At 42.9% G+C, this 15,619-nt stretch overlaps 1 protein-coding gene across 7 annotated transcripts in view; it reads left to right on the forward strand.

The window, feature by feature from the left end:
• TSPAN18 (tetraspanin 18) overlaps positions 1-15,619 on the forward strand; it is a 105,497-nt gene that overhangs the window by 72,937 nt on the left and 16,941 nt on the right. For 6 of the 7 annotated variants that reach the window (XM_048947959.1, XM_048947958.1, XM_048947963.1 and 3 more), the window contains 2 exons: positions 11,488-11,579; positions 12,346-12,540. In XM_048947959.1, coding sequence (XP_048803916.1) covers positions 11,517-11,579; positions 12,346-12,540 — 258 coding nt within the window. In that variant the 5' untranslated portion in view covers positions 11,488-11,516. Of the gene's footprint in view, positions 1-6,793; positions 6,874-11,487; positions 11,580-12,345; positions 12,541-15,619 lie in introns of all 7 variants that reach the window. The other variant, XM_048947961.1, reaches the window with a different exon arrangement.

Consider the following 15,619-nt stretch of genomic DNA (forward strand, 5'->3'; position numbering starts at 1 on the left):
TGGGTGCAGCAGAGGTGACGGTGCTGATGTGGCATTCAGCTCTGTCAGGCAAGTGGGCACTCAGCAGCACCTCCTGAACAAATAGAGAGTTCCATAAAGGCTGTAATCAAAGGAGCATCTCTTGCTTTTTAATATGTGCTGAATGGGTTCATTTGTAAGCTTATTATGACTTCAGAGAGAGAAGCTATTAGGGTGATCATTAGCTGCCTGTGTGAACAGCAAGAAAAACCATGGCGCTTTCCAGAATAAGCCCTCTTTTTAATAGTCATGCTCTCAGATGCATATAACCAGCCACCTCTCTTTTGTGTTAGCTTTGCCACAAGTTAAGGACAAAGGAGAAGGGGGACAATGAACCACACACTTTCAGAATAAGTTCAGATGGGGAGAAAAATTGGGTGTTATGAGAGCAACAAATTCACCAGCATGACATTGTGCATCTTGATGCAGTATCTGTTATTCATTTGGAAAGCAAAAGCAGCTGGGAGCCAGCCTGCACGCCTTGGTTAGACCTCACTTAGTCCTGCCCCCTTGTCTGAGCTGCGCAGAGGGGAGGGTCATTTTCTGCCTGAAAACTGATGGCTGCTGGAGCCCTGGGTTGTGCTGCTTCTGAGGGAAGGGAGAGCAGCTAGGAACACATATGCTGAGGTTGTGGGATTCATTAACTAGTGCTGATTTTCCTGTAGATCAGCTGAGACTCTCTTGTGGGCTGTGGTTGTGGTTCTCCCTCTGCACCTTCACCTTCTTATTTGGTGGATGGTTGTGTGTTCATACCTTAATCAGAACAAGTGTGCTGGAGATCACTCACGTTGACCTTTTAGACCACGTTAACTGTGATTTTATGTTCTGGAGTAAGTTAAAGGTACTGATTAAGTGAAACTAAGTTTAGAGTTACATGTGCAATATGTTGCATGTGTATCAGTTTGGCTCTAAGCAGAATAACTTGGATTCCACGTCTGCCTCTCTTCACCTAGGGTGTTTCTTACCACCTCTGTTGCATTCAAGTTTTACTTAAAATATAGCCCCTATACCTTGTGAGATTTATTTAGTTTCTAAAGAACTACGTTTTGAGTTATGAGCTCTGTGAGCTCAAGAATTTCCTATTGTGTATAGAATTCATGGCACTTTGAGATGTGGTTTTCTTATTGTTAATAGGATTTAAAAGATGACCAGGATCTGATAAATAATGCCACTTCTCAGATTTCCAGCAGTTTTATTTTATTTAGAATTCCTGAGATCTTTCATTTAAGTTAGGCTGTTTTTACAGGATGTTTCTCCTAACCTTTGATTTTCTAAACTACCTAAACCTGACAAAACTGTTCTGTTTTAGCATCTGTGTAGGCAGATGGAACAAAGAAATTATTTTTAATTTTTTTTTGGTAGGATAGCTAATACATTCTCTTTTGTTTGGGATTTTTTAAAAGCAATTAAGATTACTAGTCCCCCCAGTTAAAAGGTGTTAAAGGGTAGGGGTATTTTTCCCACCTTTTCCTTAAAAAAAAAAAAAAAAAAAGAGAAAAAGAGAAAAAGAAAAGAACCCTCTTCTCTGGAGTTCTGTTCTGCATTAAAACAGATGATAAACGTGTGGGTTTTCAAACTGCCTTGTCCATGGGCCCTTGCCTATGCCTCACAGTACTGCCCTGCAGCTGCTATTCCTTGCCAAGGAGAGATCATTATCATCTGTTTGATAGGGCAAGGCCATGTGGCTCATGGTGAGCAATTTTGATTGCCTCTTTACTTTAAAATCATTCATTTTTCTCTGCTGCATTGTTTCCCTCAAGTCCGCAAAGTATCCGGGAACTTCTTAAAGCATTGGATATCATGGTCTGAAGAGGACAGGGTTGCCACAGCAACTGCCCAGTGTTTCTGAGATCTATTCCTGCATCTTTCCTAACAGTCACGAATGTCACAAACTGCCGAGGCATTTGCTGCAAACAAAGCATGGCTATAGAAGAAGAGAATGAAAAAGAGCACCAAGGAGCTGGTGGTTGTAAGGGTGAGGTGTGTCAAGCTACAGGAAGAAGTGGCAGGCGTTTATGTTTTATGTTTAGTGCCCTAACTGTCTGGAGTGCTGTGCAAACGTCTGGAGAGTCTCAACACTTGACAGCACCTGATGTGACAGTAATGTCACTCAGCTTGTGATGTAGCTGCATGACCCACTCTGAGGGTGACATTTATTCCATCCTGGGGGAAAGTATTTGCAGATATAGGAGGCCAAAGTTATCTACCTCCCTTTTTGTATGCTAAGTAAGTTTCTCTATAGGACAGAAAATGTCTTGCAAAGAGTGAAGTTTGTCAGCCAGAAATAATCATCCTTTTCATGGCTCTCAGCATGGACTGGGGAGCAGCTTGCTGTATTTTGGCTCAGGAGGTCTAGCACATCCATTCCCCTTCTAACCTTGGTTTTCTTATCTCATGAACAGAGTTAATATTATTATGTTATCAGCACATATAATCTTTGGGTGATCTGTTTAGAAAGACGGTCTGTTCCATATGGTTCTGTTGTACTCTGGTTAATATGAGGGAAAGAACACCTGTGAGCTATCTTTTCTTTTCTTTTCTTTTCTTTTCTTTTTCTTTTCTTTTCTTTTCTTTTCTTTTCTTTTTCTTTTCTTTCCTTTCCTTTCCTTTCCTTTTCCTTTCCTTTCCTTCCTTTCCTTTCCTTTCCTTTCCTTTCCTTTCCTTTCCTTTCCTTTCCTTTCCTTTCCTTTCCTTTCCTTTCCTTTCCTTTCCTTTCCTTTCCTTTCCTTTCCTTTCCTTTCCTTCTTCCTTTCCTTTCCTTTCCTTTCCTTTCCTTTCCTTTCCTTTCCTTTCCTTTCCTTTCCTTTCCTTTCCTTTCCTTTCCTTTCCTTTCCTTTCCTTTCCTTTCCTTTCCTTTCCTTTCCTTTCCTTTCCTTCCTTTCCTTTCCTTTCCTTTCCTTTCCTTTCCTTTCCTTTCCTTTCCTTTCCTTTCCTTTCCTTTCCTTTCCTTTCCTTTCCTTTCCTTTCCTTTCCTTTTTTCCTTTGAGGAACAGAACTTAAAAGAGTTGCAAGCAATCAGATGCATTGGTTCTGTACACAGATCTTCTTATTTAGGGTGGCTGATGCCTGTGTGAGAAAGGCAGTATGAAAGAGCCAGACATGATTATTAAACTTGGCTTGGGAAAGAGCCAAAGTGAGCAGTTCATGTTTTGAATAGTGCTGTAAGCACATTTCCACTAAATGGAGTGGTATGGCTTGTGGCCTCTTGCTCTACTGGTACTTCAAACACGTGCATGAGCACTTCTCCAAATGTTGCAACATTTGGGAGACTATGTCCCACTCTGGGATTTCTTCCTTTCCATCCAGAATGTTTGCATATGTGTGGGAGATCTTACCACCATATGATTTCATGTAGTCTGTGCACACATCATGCAAAGTTGTAAATATGAAACTTAACTGCTAAGTATTGTATTATTGTTCTTGTTGCAAAGCTGGTGTTGTCTATATGAAGCTTAAAGGGATTCAGTCCAGTTCTCTTTGTCCTCCTGTGTGTGACTGGTATGCTCTTAAGCACAGCTGCTTTGTGGCTGAAATGTCTTCATTAAGAACAGACAGAGAAGGATCAGGGAGAACATGGTCCAGTTGTCCAGAGAACTCTGCTTGGAAATGAGACAGGGTGGTTATAGCAGCAGTTCAGATTCGTATAAACACTATCCCCAGCTTCATATGATTTTAGCATTATAAAAACCAATCAAGTTATTGTTTTAAGACATAAAATGCCCCTAAGGGCCTTGCTTGCTCAACTGTAGTGAGGAATTAAATGCTCTCAGGCAGTGCAACATCCTCATTCATGGTAGTGTTGCAAGGCAAGGTAGTCATGAGTGGTAAATGGGCCCGTATTACAGTGACATTAGCATTTTAATGCAACTAAAGAGGAGGTAGATTGACTGTAATTTAGTATCTAGTTGCATGGCCTTGTGCAGGTCCCCTCATTGCTGCTCCACAGGGGCCGATTATAGTTGCACAGTGCACTTTGGGATCTAATTGGATTTACATGCAGTAATGGAGTCGTGTCACAGCAATGACTTTGCTATGTAAGCACTATGAAATTCCAGTACAACTAGTTATTTATATAAAAGCTATTAGTTACAGGATAATGCATGGGACTGACAGATTGTGCCAAGCTCCAGTTCAGGAATGGCAAATGTTTCACCTTCTTCTGAAGCTGCTGCATGGGTCTCATGTGAAACGGAGCCTGCTGCCAAAGAGGTGTTTATCCTTAGTATAAAGGCAGTGACCTGTTGGGGAGATCCAGCAGGATGCGACTTCTGCCTTCAGCTCCTCCTTTGGCTGGATATGTGGGCTGGCATGTGTTTCTGTTTCCTAGATCCTGCAAATGTGGTGAGCAAAGGGGGCTGGCAATAGCTAGGGGCACTAGTTAAACCAGGACGCCCACACGCTATTCTTCTGGTGGTCTTCCTGCACCAGTTAACATGCAGGAAACTGGATTTGTCTCCAAAACCAGTCAGATATTTCTCCGTGACCTACTGCTCATTCCTTTCTTTCTCATACAGCTGCCTGCAGACTCCATCAGCTGCTTTTTGCCTCCTGTGTCTTTGCTCTGGCTCTTCAGCTCTCTTCTGAGCTGCAGAGACCAGCAAGAGCCTCAAGCTGAGCTGCTTTTCCTTCATCAACACACAGTCTCCACAAAGAGCTGCTCTGCAAGCAGTGAGTGCAAGGAGAAGCTAGTGCTGGCACGGAGCTGGCTGTGGTGGCTGATGGCATGGGCAGGGTGACAAGGACAGTGTGCCAGGCGCAGCTGCTCAGTGGCTGAGGCAGCACGGCTTGCACACGCGTGGCCTCAGGAAGGAGGCTTGGCCTGCACCGTAGCTCCAGCTTCCACTGTGTTTCCCCAGCGACTGTAATTAGAGGCATCAGCTTGCTCAAGTCACAATTAGGCATGGTGCTTTTGCACTTTCTACAGTTCTCCCTAATGACAAAATCGTAGCTATTAACCAAAGCGAGTCTGTTTGGCACGGACTTCCTCCCCTTTAGGGCTGCAGAGTAAGATGGAGTATTGCTATTGTTTGGCACAAAACATGCTCTTTCCTCCCTTCTGACACAGCACCTGCTGGTGCCTCTGAAGCATTCAAGCTCTTCCTCTCTGTGGTGCTGTAAGTTCTTTTAAAATATTGTGACTTAAGGGGAATAAAAAGAATAAAATTCCTCTCCCACACAGACCTTTGAAAGCTTGTATGGATGTAATTATATGCACGCACAGTAGGAGCAGGAATCCCATCATCCTGGCGATTTTCCTAATGATAGGTTTCTATAGCACAGTGCCATTTCTGCTTTAAAGTTAGAGGCATCTTTTCCTGGCAGCAGCTGTCCTGGGGTAAAGACATCACAGGATGGAACAGCTGGAGAAATTGTCTCTCAGCTGCATGTGCAAAGCTCGGGACAAAGCATTCCCCGCACACAAAAGAAAAAGATAAAAAGGTGAGGGTGGGTTTGGTGTGCCAGAAGGAGCTCTCCCTTATGTGATGGTGGCTCATATTCTGTCTGCAGCTTCTTCAAGCCACCCTCTGGAGGTTTCCATGCATGCTGAAGCCAGCTTGGATGGTTGCATGGCATGTTCTGAAAACATGCTGACCCCCAAACGTGGTACCAATTTGAGGCCCATCCAGTGGTGCAGTGGGCGTGTGGCTCAGCTGCTGGCAGTACCCAAAGTACTTTGCAGCAGGGCAATTGGCTGAGACTGTTTGCATCATCCATGTTTCCAAAGGGCAGCCATCCCCACTCGTTGTTCAGAAATGTAGTTCCATGGTGACAGAGGAAGGATGTAAAATAAGTGGGATTAATGCAAAACAGAAAGGCTATGAATATTCATTAAATGCTTTATACTGTACTAGTTTCAGCCACCTCAAAACTCTTTGTTCGCTTCCTGCCGACAGCAAGCTATAGACTTCTACTCACAGAAGTCTTCATGGGAGGCAGTTTTCAAAGGCAGGTTCACAAATGTTTGTGGGAAACAGATGTTAAATACACCCGCTCCAGAGATCCTGCTGAAATTCTGGCATGTTTGCACCACAAGGGAGCAGAAAGAGGGCCAAGCACCTTATTGATCATTTTGGAATATCTGCGAGTTCTCCCATATGATCTGAGGAGGCTGAATTATTTGCTTACAATACGTACAATCCCAGGTGCGTGCCGGGCGCTAGTGGCCCAAGGTGCTGATGGAGGATGGGGGCTGCCCTGCCTGCAGGTCTGGTAGTGGCAGTGGGGCAGGTGGAGGAGCAGCCAAGGGGCTGCAAGGGCAGGCACTGCTGCAGTTTTTCTGTTCATCTCTCATTGCTCCCAGACAGTGAGAGAAAACTGTTTGCTCAGCTTTGTGCAGGAGGTGGCTGGGGAAGCACCATCTCTGACCATTGCTCCTCATGAGCCTCCTGGAAACACATCCCATCTCCCTTCCTCTGCCTTTTCCATTTTCCCAGTAAATGGGCTGTAAAGTCACAGCAGATTAAAGTTTGTCTAAACCTCCTATAAAATATTGAAAGCACAGCTGTGATTAATCTAGTGCTGTTGTGGTATGAGGTGCATACATAACGGCACTACGGATTTACGTGTGGTCTGTGGGCATTAAAAACACCCCAAAGGTTGTTAAAGAGATTCTGAGGAATCAGATCCTTGCTGGGTATTAAAAGCTCTTCATTAGTGCTAATGTACACTAAATTAAGGTGGTTAATTAAGGCGATGGTCTGTTTTAATAAGTTATGTATTTAACATGACTGAATTTTATTGACTTCTGCAGTAATTGTGTATTTTTCTCTTCCAGGCGACAGAGAAAAATATGGGGCACATAGGCAATTAAAGACTAGAAAAGACAGTGTGCTTCAAGTCCTGAGATTTGCTAAGGTGAAGCTTGCTTATGGTTCAGTTTTTCTGCATCTCAAATGCTCTCTCTGTTTCTGTCAGGGCTGATTTGATGTAGCTGTAGTGTGCAGGAGTGGAATAAGAAATGCACGGCTCACCTGCTGTCAGGTGAAGTCACCTGTGAGGTGTAGCACAGCAGGTCATTCCCCTTCAGTCTCCTAGTTATAAATCTACCCTTATCTCTGTTCTATCAAGAGCAATACTCTGTTTACTGGAAGGGAACCATCTGTTAGACAAGGTCTTTTAGCAGAACCCAACTACTTTTGTTTAAAAGGAGTTAGATACTGCTTGCCAGTGGTGAGCATAGAAATCCTCATGGAAGAAGGATTCACTTTGAAGGCAGGCAAGCAAGCTGCGCCAAATTTCCAGGCCTTCAAGCTAAGAGGCATGTTGCCATGTTGCTGAGGAAAGGATGCAGTGGAGTGAAGCCAGGCCGTGGCAGTCCTTCAGCACTGGTGAACCTGATTGCTTCTGAGATGTTTTTAGTGACATATCCACTGGGACAGTCCCTGGGAATTTATTCACTGACATGGAAGAGAGCCTGGTCCATGTTTTCTAATTCCTTTAAGGGCTGTCTGGCAATGAATCTGGAGAGCTTCAGCAAATATATCTTCTATTACTTGGTTGCATTGTGTGTGAACATGGGGAAGGTGTAAGTTAGCACCATTTGCTCCTCAAGCTGTTGGCTAATATTTTGTTCAGCAGATACAGATACAGTTCTGATACAGCAGAACTGCCCAGGAGACTGGGGAGTCTCAGTCCTTGGAGGTACTCAGGACTTAACAAAATGTGACCCTGAGCACTCTGCTCAAATTTTTAGTCTTGGATTAAACCTTGAAATTGGCCCAGACTGGGGGCAGTGGGTGTTTGTATTCGGTGGCATCCAGAGATCATATCAAACCTACATTTTTCAGTGAGTCTGTCTTCGTGATAAAGGTGAGAGTGCAATTGAAGTGAAACTACAGGTTTCAGTCCAGTGTGAAAGTGATGCGAGAGTAGAGGAGAATGTCAGTGGTATCAAGGAGAAGCATGTAAGCAGTTTTTGGGAGAGTGGTTGAGCAGCTGCCTTTAGATATGTGAAGTTCAAGGTATAGCTTCAAGGCGTGCAAAAATGAATGCCAGAAGGAAGGAAACAAATGGTGGCTGGAGAACAAAAAATTGCATTGCCTTGAAAACCTGGACTGTATTCCTAACTGATGAGAGCAGCTGGGGTTTGTTTCATGGCCATGCTGCTGGGGTGTTTTAGACTCCTCATCATTTTCCAAGATAAAATTTGTATTAGGGGGAAATTGTTGAATAAGGTGCCTAAGAGAAAGTGGAACATTTATAGCTACATTTCAGACAAAAACAAATGCGTCTCATATGTCTCACAGATCTGAGATGGGACAAGCCAGGGAAAGCATCTGTCAGCTGCTGTCTTCTGCAGTTCTGACTGTTAATGTTTGCTTAGCATTAAATGTCTCTTGCAGAGGAGAACTTAATCTCTCACAAATTTGAGGCCTGTAGAAGGGGAGAGAAGATATTTTTAAAGGGTAGGTTAGGATGTATGCGTTCAGATTTTATCTCACTTGTACCAGTGTGCAGCAGGAGTAACAGAAAATTTATTTGTTGTGTGTGTGGCTCAGAAGTGGGTAGGAATGCATCTCTTGGGTCAGGATTGCCCTTTCGTGTCAGTTATTTTCTTGCAGCTTGTGATTAGTGACTTCATGTAAAATGGTCTAATAATTACATTAGTTGCAAGGAATATTATTTGCATTTTGCTTGAGTTTGTTTGTAAATAATGTTAGTTATAGACTATTCCAAGTCTAAAGCACTATGCATATGTGAACAAGATGGTAATATATTTCAGGTTTGTTGAAGTGCTTCCACTCTTACTTGAAATGGTTTTAAGTCTTGTGTAAGAAATCAGATCATGCTTTTGGTTAATGTTCCCTGTCACCCAGATGGTGAGTATTCACGTGCTGTTTGGGGACCCGTGTGCCCAGACAGGGTGCATCATGCTGCTCTGTGCAGGTGTCCCCAGGCTGTAGGTATTGAGGCAGTCACTTAAGGTTGTATTTATTTGTTGCTCTGCTGTGTGAAGCCTGGTAATTTTTGAAATTACAAATCTGAGCCCAGCAACAGCACTGGTAAAAATTTATGACTCAAACAAGGGAGCCCTCACTAGTCAAAGCCAAGTGTGTATTTGCTTCTAATGCTCCCGTATGACTGTGACTGCATGACCACACCAGCACTGGCAGTCATGTTCTCAAGACCTGATTCTGAACATGTTTAGTCACCTTTCCTAATTCATACCTAGAAAACATTTTAACATACCCAGTATGGAGAGGAGCAATGCAAGAAATGGTAGCTTGTCTTTGAAAAGACACATGAATCAGAGCTGTTCCAAGGGAGCTCATCTTACAGAGGAAGCAGACCCAGACATGGATAGTGAATCAAGGCAGGAATGTGATTTATCAACCCTGCAAAGTGGCAGGACAGGGTAAGACTCAGGAGTTGCTGTTATCTAGTGTGGTGTCTCTGCAGTGAGATGAGTGTATGTGACACAAAGTAACACAATACAGCTGAATTAGTTTCCTATTTATCTTTTTTTTTTCGCTTTTTCTGCCTATGATATAGATTAAATGTGAGCACTCAAGGCGGCAGGACTTAGAAGTTTCTCTGATAATTTTCAGGCTGTGGCTGCTAGAGTGAGATTTAGCTCTCCTTGTTTCACTGGAGCATAATCTTTGTGTGATGGTGGGGACATTTGGGTGTCACTAATTCTGAAGCTCCTGAAGTATCCGTATCTTCTCTTCTTTCTGGAATATTGGCAGATGTGGCTTTAAACCCTCAGGAAGATGTGGGCATCTATTCCAGGCCCAAGTAAGAGCTCTGTGCCCCACTTCATTTCCTGCATTCACAGCTAGGCTATGAGTCTGTCTGGGTAGAAGAGTTAGATGTAGGAGGTAAAAGGAAACAAATGTTGAAGAGGAAAATATTGACTTGGTTCTCAGGTTCCAATAAGGTGGATTGTAGAACTGGCTTTTTGGATGTATTGAGGATTCCTCTCACAAAGGGGCTACCTGAACAGCCCCAGGCCAGCAAAGGTACACTGCAGTGCTGCCCAGGGAAGCTCAGGTGCTGTGGAGGAGCAGTTACACATGTGCTTCATAGTCTACAGCGGCTTCTGAATTGCTCTCTATCTGTTTTGCCACTGGGAAGGAACTGCGTTGATTTTTAAACCAAGAAAAAGAAGTCAAGCAAACACACACAATGTGAATCTGACTGTTTACCTCAGCATCCTCTTGCTGGGAGACTTGAAGTCTTCTCACCCCTCTGGTTAAAGAAGAGCAGTTTCCATGGCCATAGAGGGAAGGACAGCACCCCAAAGTTTTTGTGGCTTAACAATAACAACTGTTATTTCTGTTGGTTTTTTTTTCCTTTCAATTGGATTGTAGAGTGCTTCATTAGCAGCATATAATCGGATGTGGGTACATGTCTACTTTGGGAATGACATTCTCTGTAGTGTAAGGGGAGGAGATGGGCTAAGAAGCACATGAGCTTTGGGGGGGCTTCTCCAGAGAGCTTACCAAATTATGCTTCTGTTTGCATATGTATGCTTCCTTCTGTACAAGGTGCAGTGAATTCATTAACTTCTGTTTCAGTGAAAATTTTACTATTTTATGAATTCGTTTGTACTTGTAGGGTGATGGGAGGTGAAATTACTTTTTGGAAGATGCAGCCACTTCATTAAACAGCAAATTTTTGGGGACAGGAACTTTCTTCCAATGCAACTTCACCTGGTCAAACTTAGTAGCTGCTCTTCCAATACAAATACTGTCCTAAGTCCTTCTATGGTCTGAATTAGACCATATCGAGATTCAAAATGGACATTTTTTTTCCTGTGATTAAAAGTTTGCCAGCTTTGATCCACAGGCTCTGCCTCAAAAGACTTGTGCAGGATGCAGTTTGAATAACAGGAGTTTAGCAGCCCAATAACGTCACATTGCATGACAAGCAGGTGTGTGCCCCACTGAGCTGAGGATGGCCTCCTCAAGCCCTCCTTCTTTCACACACCACAGTCATTCTCAATGTCTGAGCGTTTTCCTGAAAATATTCTCCTCGTTCACGTGGCTTCATTCCGTAAGGGAGGCTTGTATGGAGCCAGCTGTCCAAGATGCATGTTTGACTAGCCGATGGGCACAGCTTCTGGCTCCTGTGTCAGTACAGCTTTCTTCCTTGATTTGAAATATCCAGGTGTGTTCAGTGTTTCTTCAACTTGACAGACCTCAGGGACTAGAAAAAAATAAAATAAAATAAAATCAGCCATCATTTGCAGACATTTTTTTTTCCCCCAGCATTTCACCCTGCAAGCAACGCCAAAGCTTTCTTTCAACCTTTCTATTTGCATTCCCCTCTACACCTGGAAGAATGCAAAGGGAATTAGCAGTGATCATTATCTCTTATTAGCCTGAGCTTTGGTACTCTGTTCAGGTAAAAAATGAGCACTTCTGTATAATGAACTCTACAGGGTCTGGAGGGAATAGACATGGAAATAGGGCTGTGTCATTCAAATAAAATTGAGTGTGCTAAAATAGTTTTGGTGTTTTGCAGGAAGAGTTGGATCAAGCGGCCTGAAGACCATGGAGGGAGACTGTCTGAGCTGCATGAAGTACCTGATGTTTCTTTTCAATTTTTTAATATTTGTAAGTATTTGGAATCTCTTGATTCTTTCTGTTTCCAGCAGCCAACAGAATAGGCTGTAATTCAGTGAAGTTACCACAAAAGATCCCTCAGCTTTGTGCTAGCAATCACCAAGAATATTAATTTATGGCATCTGAAGGTGTTAAGACATTGAGTAAGGCAGCCCAGTGGCCACTGCTGTCTGCATTAAGGTTGTCCTTGACAAGAAAGACAAAGTAGGAAAGCTGTAGCTTATATTCATGGTCTGTCCTTGAATGGCAGAAGAAATTGTTTTCTAGTCCTGGGTGCCCTGCTGAGGTTTTTGCTAGCAAACAGAGATTTTTCTACCATATTCCTGGTGACCCATGTTGCTCTTGTCTTTGAAGGGTAGGAGCACCCAGCCATCCTGCCCTAACTGGGGCAAGGTGCCACTGTAGTGGAGAGGGTTCCCCTGTGCCTCTTCACTGGGCCATCCCCTGCAGGTGTGGCAGAGACTCAAGACTCAGTCTTTCAAGCATTGGGCAGAGAATCAAAAGTTGGTAGAGCGAAGTGTTAAGAAAGAAAAGATGCTTTTGCTGCTGATGTTTCATTGAGTGAGCAAGAAATGCTGAGAGCAGCGTAACAGCATGTCAGCAGTCACCTGCTCAGCAGAGAATGTTTGCCACAGAAACAGATTTTCCAAAACACCTTTGATTAAAAGATACTGATGAAACCAGCATTCCTGCAGCAGCTGTTAATGTTGACCTGTCTCCTCCTTTCCCCCTCTTTCCTCTCATTGTGCTGTGACAGCTGGGAGGAGCATGCCTGCTAGGAGTTGGGATCTGGGTCATCGTGGATCCAACAGGTTTTCGAGAGATCGTGGCTGCCAACCCTCTGCTCTTCACAGGAGCATACATCATGCTGGCTATGGGAGCAATGCTCTTTCTGCTGGGTTTCCTTGGCTGCTGTGGTGCCATCCGTGAGAACAAATGTCTCCTACTTTTTGTAAGTGTCCTTGCACTTTATTAGCCTTTTGGTGCTCCCCAAGAATGGGGTGACTCTTAATCTAGATAAGTGATGCTGCAATTAGTGCATGAATGGGTGTCTATTTTTGCAGCCATTGTTCCCTTAGATATTAAGTACACTTAGAACACTTTTACAGACAGCTGGAAGTACAAGGAATTTGCTTCCTTCCTGAACCAGGCTTGAGTCTTGTGAGTCTGAATCTGGGGTTGTATTTTAACTTTGTCAAGCTTTGTCTCAAAAACATATAGAAAGTGATCAAAACCTGGATACTTTTCATATTAAAACCATTAGCTCCACTTGTAGATTAATTTCTTACTGGTTCACAACAGAGCAGAGAGAACATATAGAGTGAAGCATCTATGTAATGAGGCCCCACAGCAAAAATGCCCAGCTCTGAACTTGGATGATGTTCTTGTGTTTCAGCTCTCAATAGGTAGTTGATCCTTCATGCAACCTGGTCTGCTCCTGAAATGAACCAGGTTTGTTCTTTTCAGGCAATTTTCCACCCAAGGAGTTAAATTTCATTCCTTCTAGTCATTAGATAACGCTTAAAATCAGTTTTTCTGACCCCTGCCTTAAGTTCTGATACTGCAGGGTTTCCAGCCATTATCTATTTGCAGAAAACATTATCAGTTATGTGTTAAAACACAAAGCTCAGTGGTTTTGTCAAAGGTGGCCTTTTGTTTCTTGCTCAGGATCTGCAAGTTTGTTCTTATTTATTTTTGTGTAAATGTTGATCTTACACTATTCTGTTATGATTCTGTCTTGCACAGCTGCTTCACAGTAAAAAAGAGGCTTGTATCTTAGCAGAACAGGAAAGTCCACTTTCTTAAAAACAAAGCTATTTTTTTTCCTAGAGTTCAGCCTGGCTCCACTGAAGTGAATTCTCTGTAGCACTTGGCTTGCCCACCCCTAGACTTTATAACCAGCATGTGAGAGCCCCTCTCTGGAAGCCTTTGTGGATAGGATCGCTAGTGAATCATCTGAGAAGTAAATCAGAAAACTCAATATATCACCTGTCAAGTCAGGGAAACCTGCCAAAAGGAGCCTCACAAAATGTGAAGAATCAGGTCCAGTGAGCCTGAGTTTACTCAGAGCCTAACATAATCAGATTAAGAAACTAAAAGTTACATTTGATGAAAAGTATTGGTTACAAGTGAATGTGAGAGAGAGATTTTGAGTTTGGAGCACATAAGCAGCATACAGATAGAGGACACAGCTGGAAGAGGGGATTTCTGTGCTGTACTTTCCTGACATAGCATCACTGAGGTCAATAGTTACTTGAATATTCCTCCCAGTGTTTTATTTTTGCTCCAGTGCATTCAAACTTGTGGCTATTATTTCTAACTCATAGAAATTGTTCTGAGCCCCGCTGCTTTATTTATTTAGTTTTGTTATTATTTTATCATATACTTGGAATCTGAGACTTCAATGGGCATGAGATAATACCTGGAACTAGCAGGAACTCTGAAAGTAATCACTGGATGAGGAATTAGCATTCCAGCTTCTGACGTCAAAGTCAGCTCTCATAACCTGTCATCCGGCGTCCAACAGCGGCAAAGCACTTGCACAGTGATCTGTGCTGATGCCAAGTGAGAAGAGATATTTTACTAATTTCTGTTATCTGGGAGGCCAGACCAGCTGACATTAAAATACACAAAAGATCTGTGCAACCAGAAGTCTAATGGGAGTGTTTTAGACATAGAAAGGGCAAACCATTCATGAGCGAATGCCAGTGAGACTGGGAGCTCACTTGCAGAACTGAGAACGTTTGGCTTTAGAGGTGGTACTTAGGGAGAAGTTGCCTGATCAAATCAAGTCCTCTTGCAAAGCTGTTAAAGAATTCATGAGCCAGGGCTGCTTGAGTGAGATTTCACAGTGATGCATAATATATATGTGAAGCTTTTGGTTCAAATATAAATAAAGGATAGAAGGGACAAGACAGATGCACACATACATGTTCTCTAGGTTCTGACTTCTGTATTTACAGTGTCTTTTATTTTACATTAAGCTGCTTGTCTTTTGGATAGTAAGAACAACAACCCACACTCACCACCAACAACAACAAAAAATCCTTGTGAAACCCAGCATGCTGCATTAAGCACAAGGCTGTGAAATGTTTCTAGATTTTCCAGCATTTGGATGTGGCTCACAAAATACAACAAAGGTGGGCCTGAAAATTCAGGATTGGCTTTATTCTGGGTTGTCCTAAAGACCCTATGGCTGTAAAAGAACACTATAGAAATCAGAATCCAGAGTGCTACTGAGTGTACAAAACAAAATGTGTGCAAATGTTTTTATTTTGCCACAGGAGACTGAATTCAGGTTTGCAAAAGAAGTCTGTGTTAGCTTGATTTGGCTTAGCTGTGAGGGTAGGTGTCCTTTTTTGCACTCTTGTAATACAGATACCGCAGCCTCTACAGCTTTCCAACATGAAAACACAAGTCCTTTGTGTTTAAAGGCAATGACTGCTCATTCTGCAACAACTGAAGCTGGAACAGTAGGTGTGTTGTAGGAAAGAAATGTGAAACATTGACTTGTGGAAGCTTGTGACAATTGTGGAGCTGTCACCAAGACAGGATTTTTATCCACAACAGGAGACCCCATTTCTAAGGATGATGTTCAGACCCTCACGTTGGATGAGTAGGGTGCCTTTACACAAGTGCCCAGTCTCAGGCATGGGCTTGTATGTGAAGCTGCTGTGTCCCATACACTGCATTGACCAGTTGGCTGTCCAGAGTGCTCGTATTTCAGTAATTGCTTAATCTAATTCTGTGAGGCAAGACATAATAAGCAGATGCTGTGTTGCCTTAAAATGCAGAGTGAGAGCAAGTTCTAAGACACGGATGATCCATCTCTTTTTTTCTCATCACCTCCAATGTCTGCTTCTGTGTTTTCTACAGTAACTATTTTTCAAATCTGTAATGCACAATGTAAGTGTGTATCAGTTTGGGAATGATAATGAGCCTTATCAGAGGTAATCTGGAGATGGCTGCTTATACTTCTGCACAGACCTGAGCTGGAGCTCGTATGAACTGTATCTTCCAGCAATCAGTAA

The sequence above is a fragment of the Lagopus muta genome, chromosome 6 (genome assembly GCF_023343835.1).
Source record: "Lagopus muta isolate bLagMut1 chromosome 6, bLagMut1 primary, whole genome shotgun sequence".
In the NCBI taxonomy this organism is placed as follows: domain Eukaryota; kingdom Metazoa; phylum Chordata; class Aves; order Galliformes; family Phasianidae; genus Lagopus; species Lagopus muta.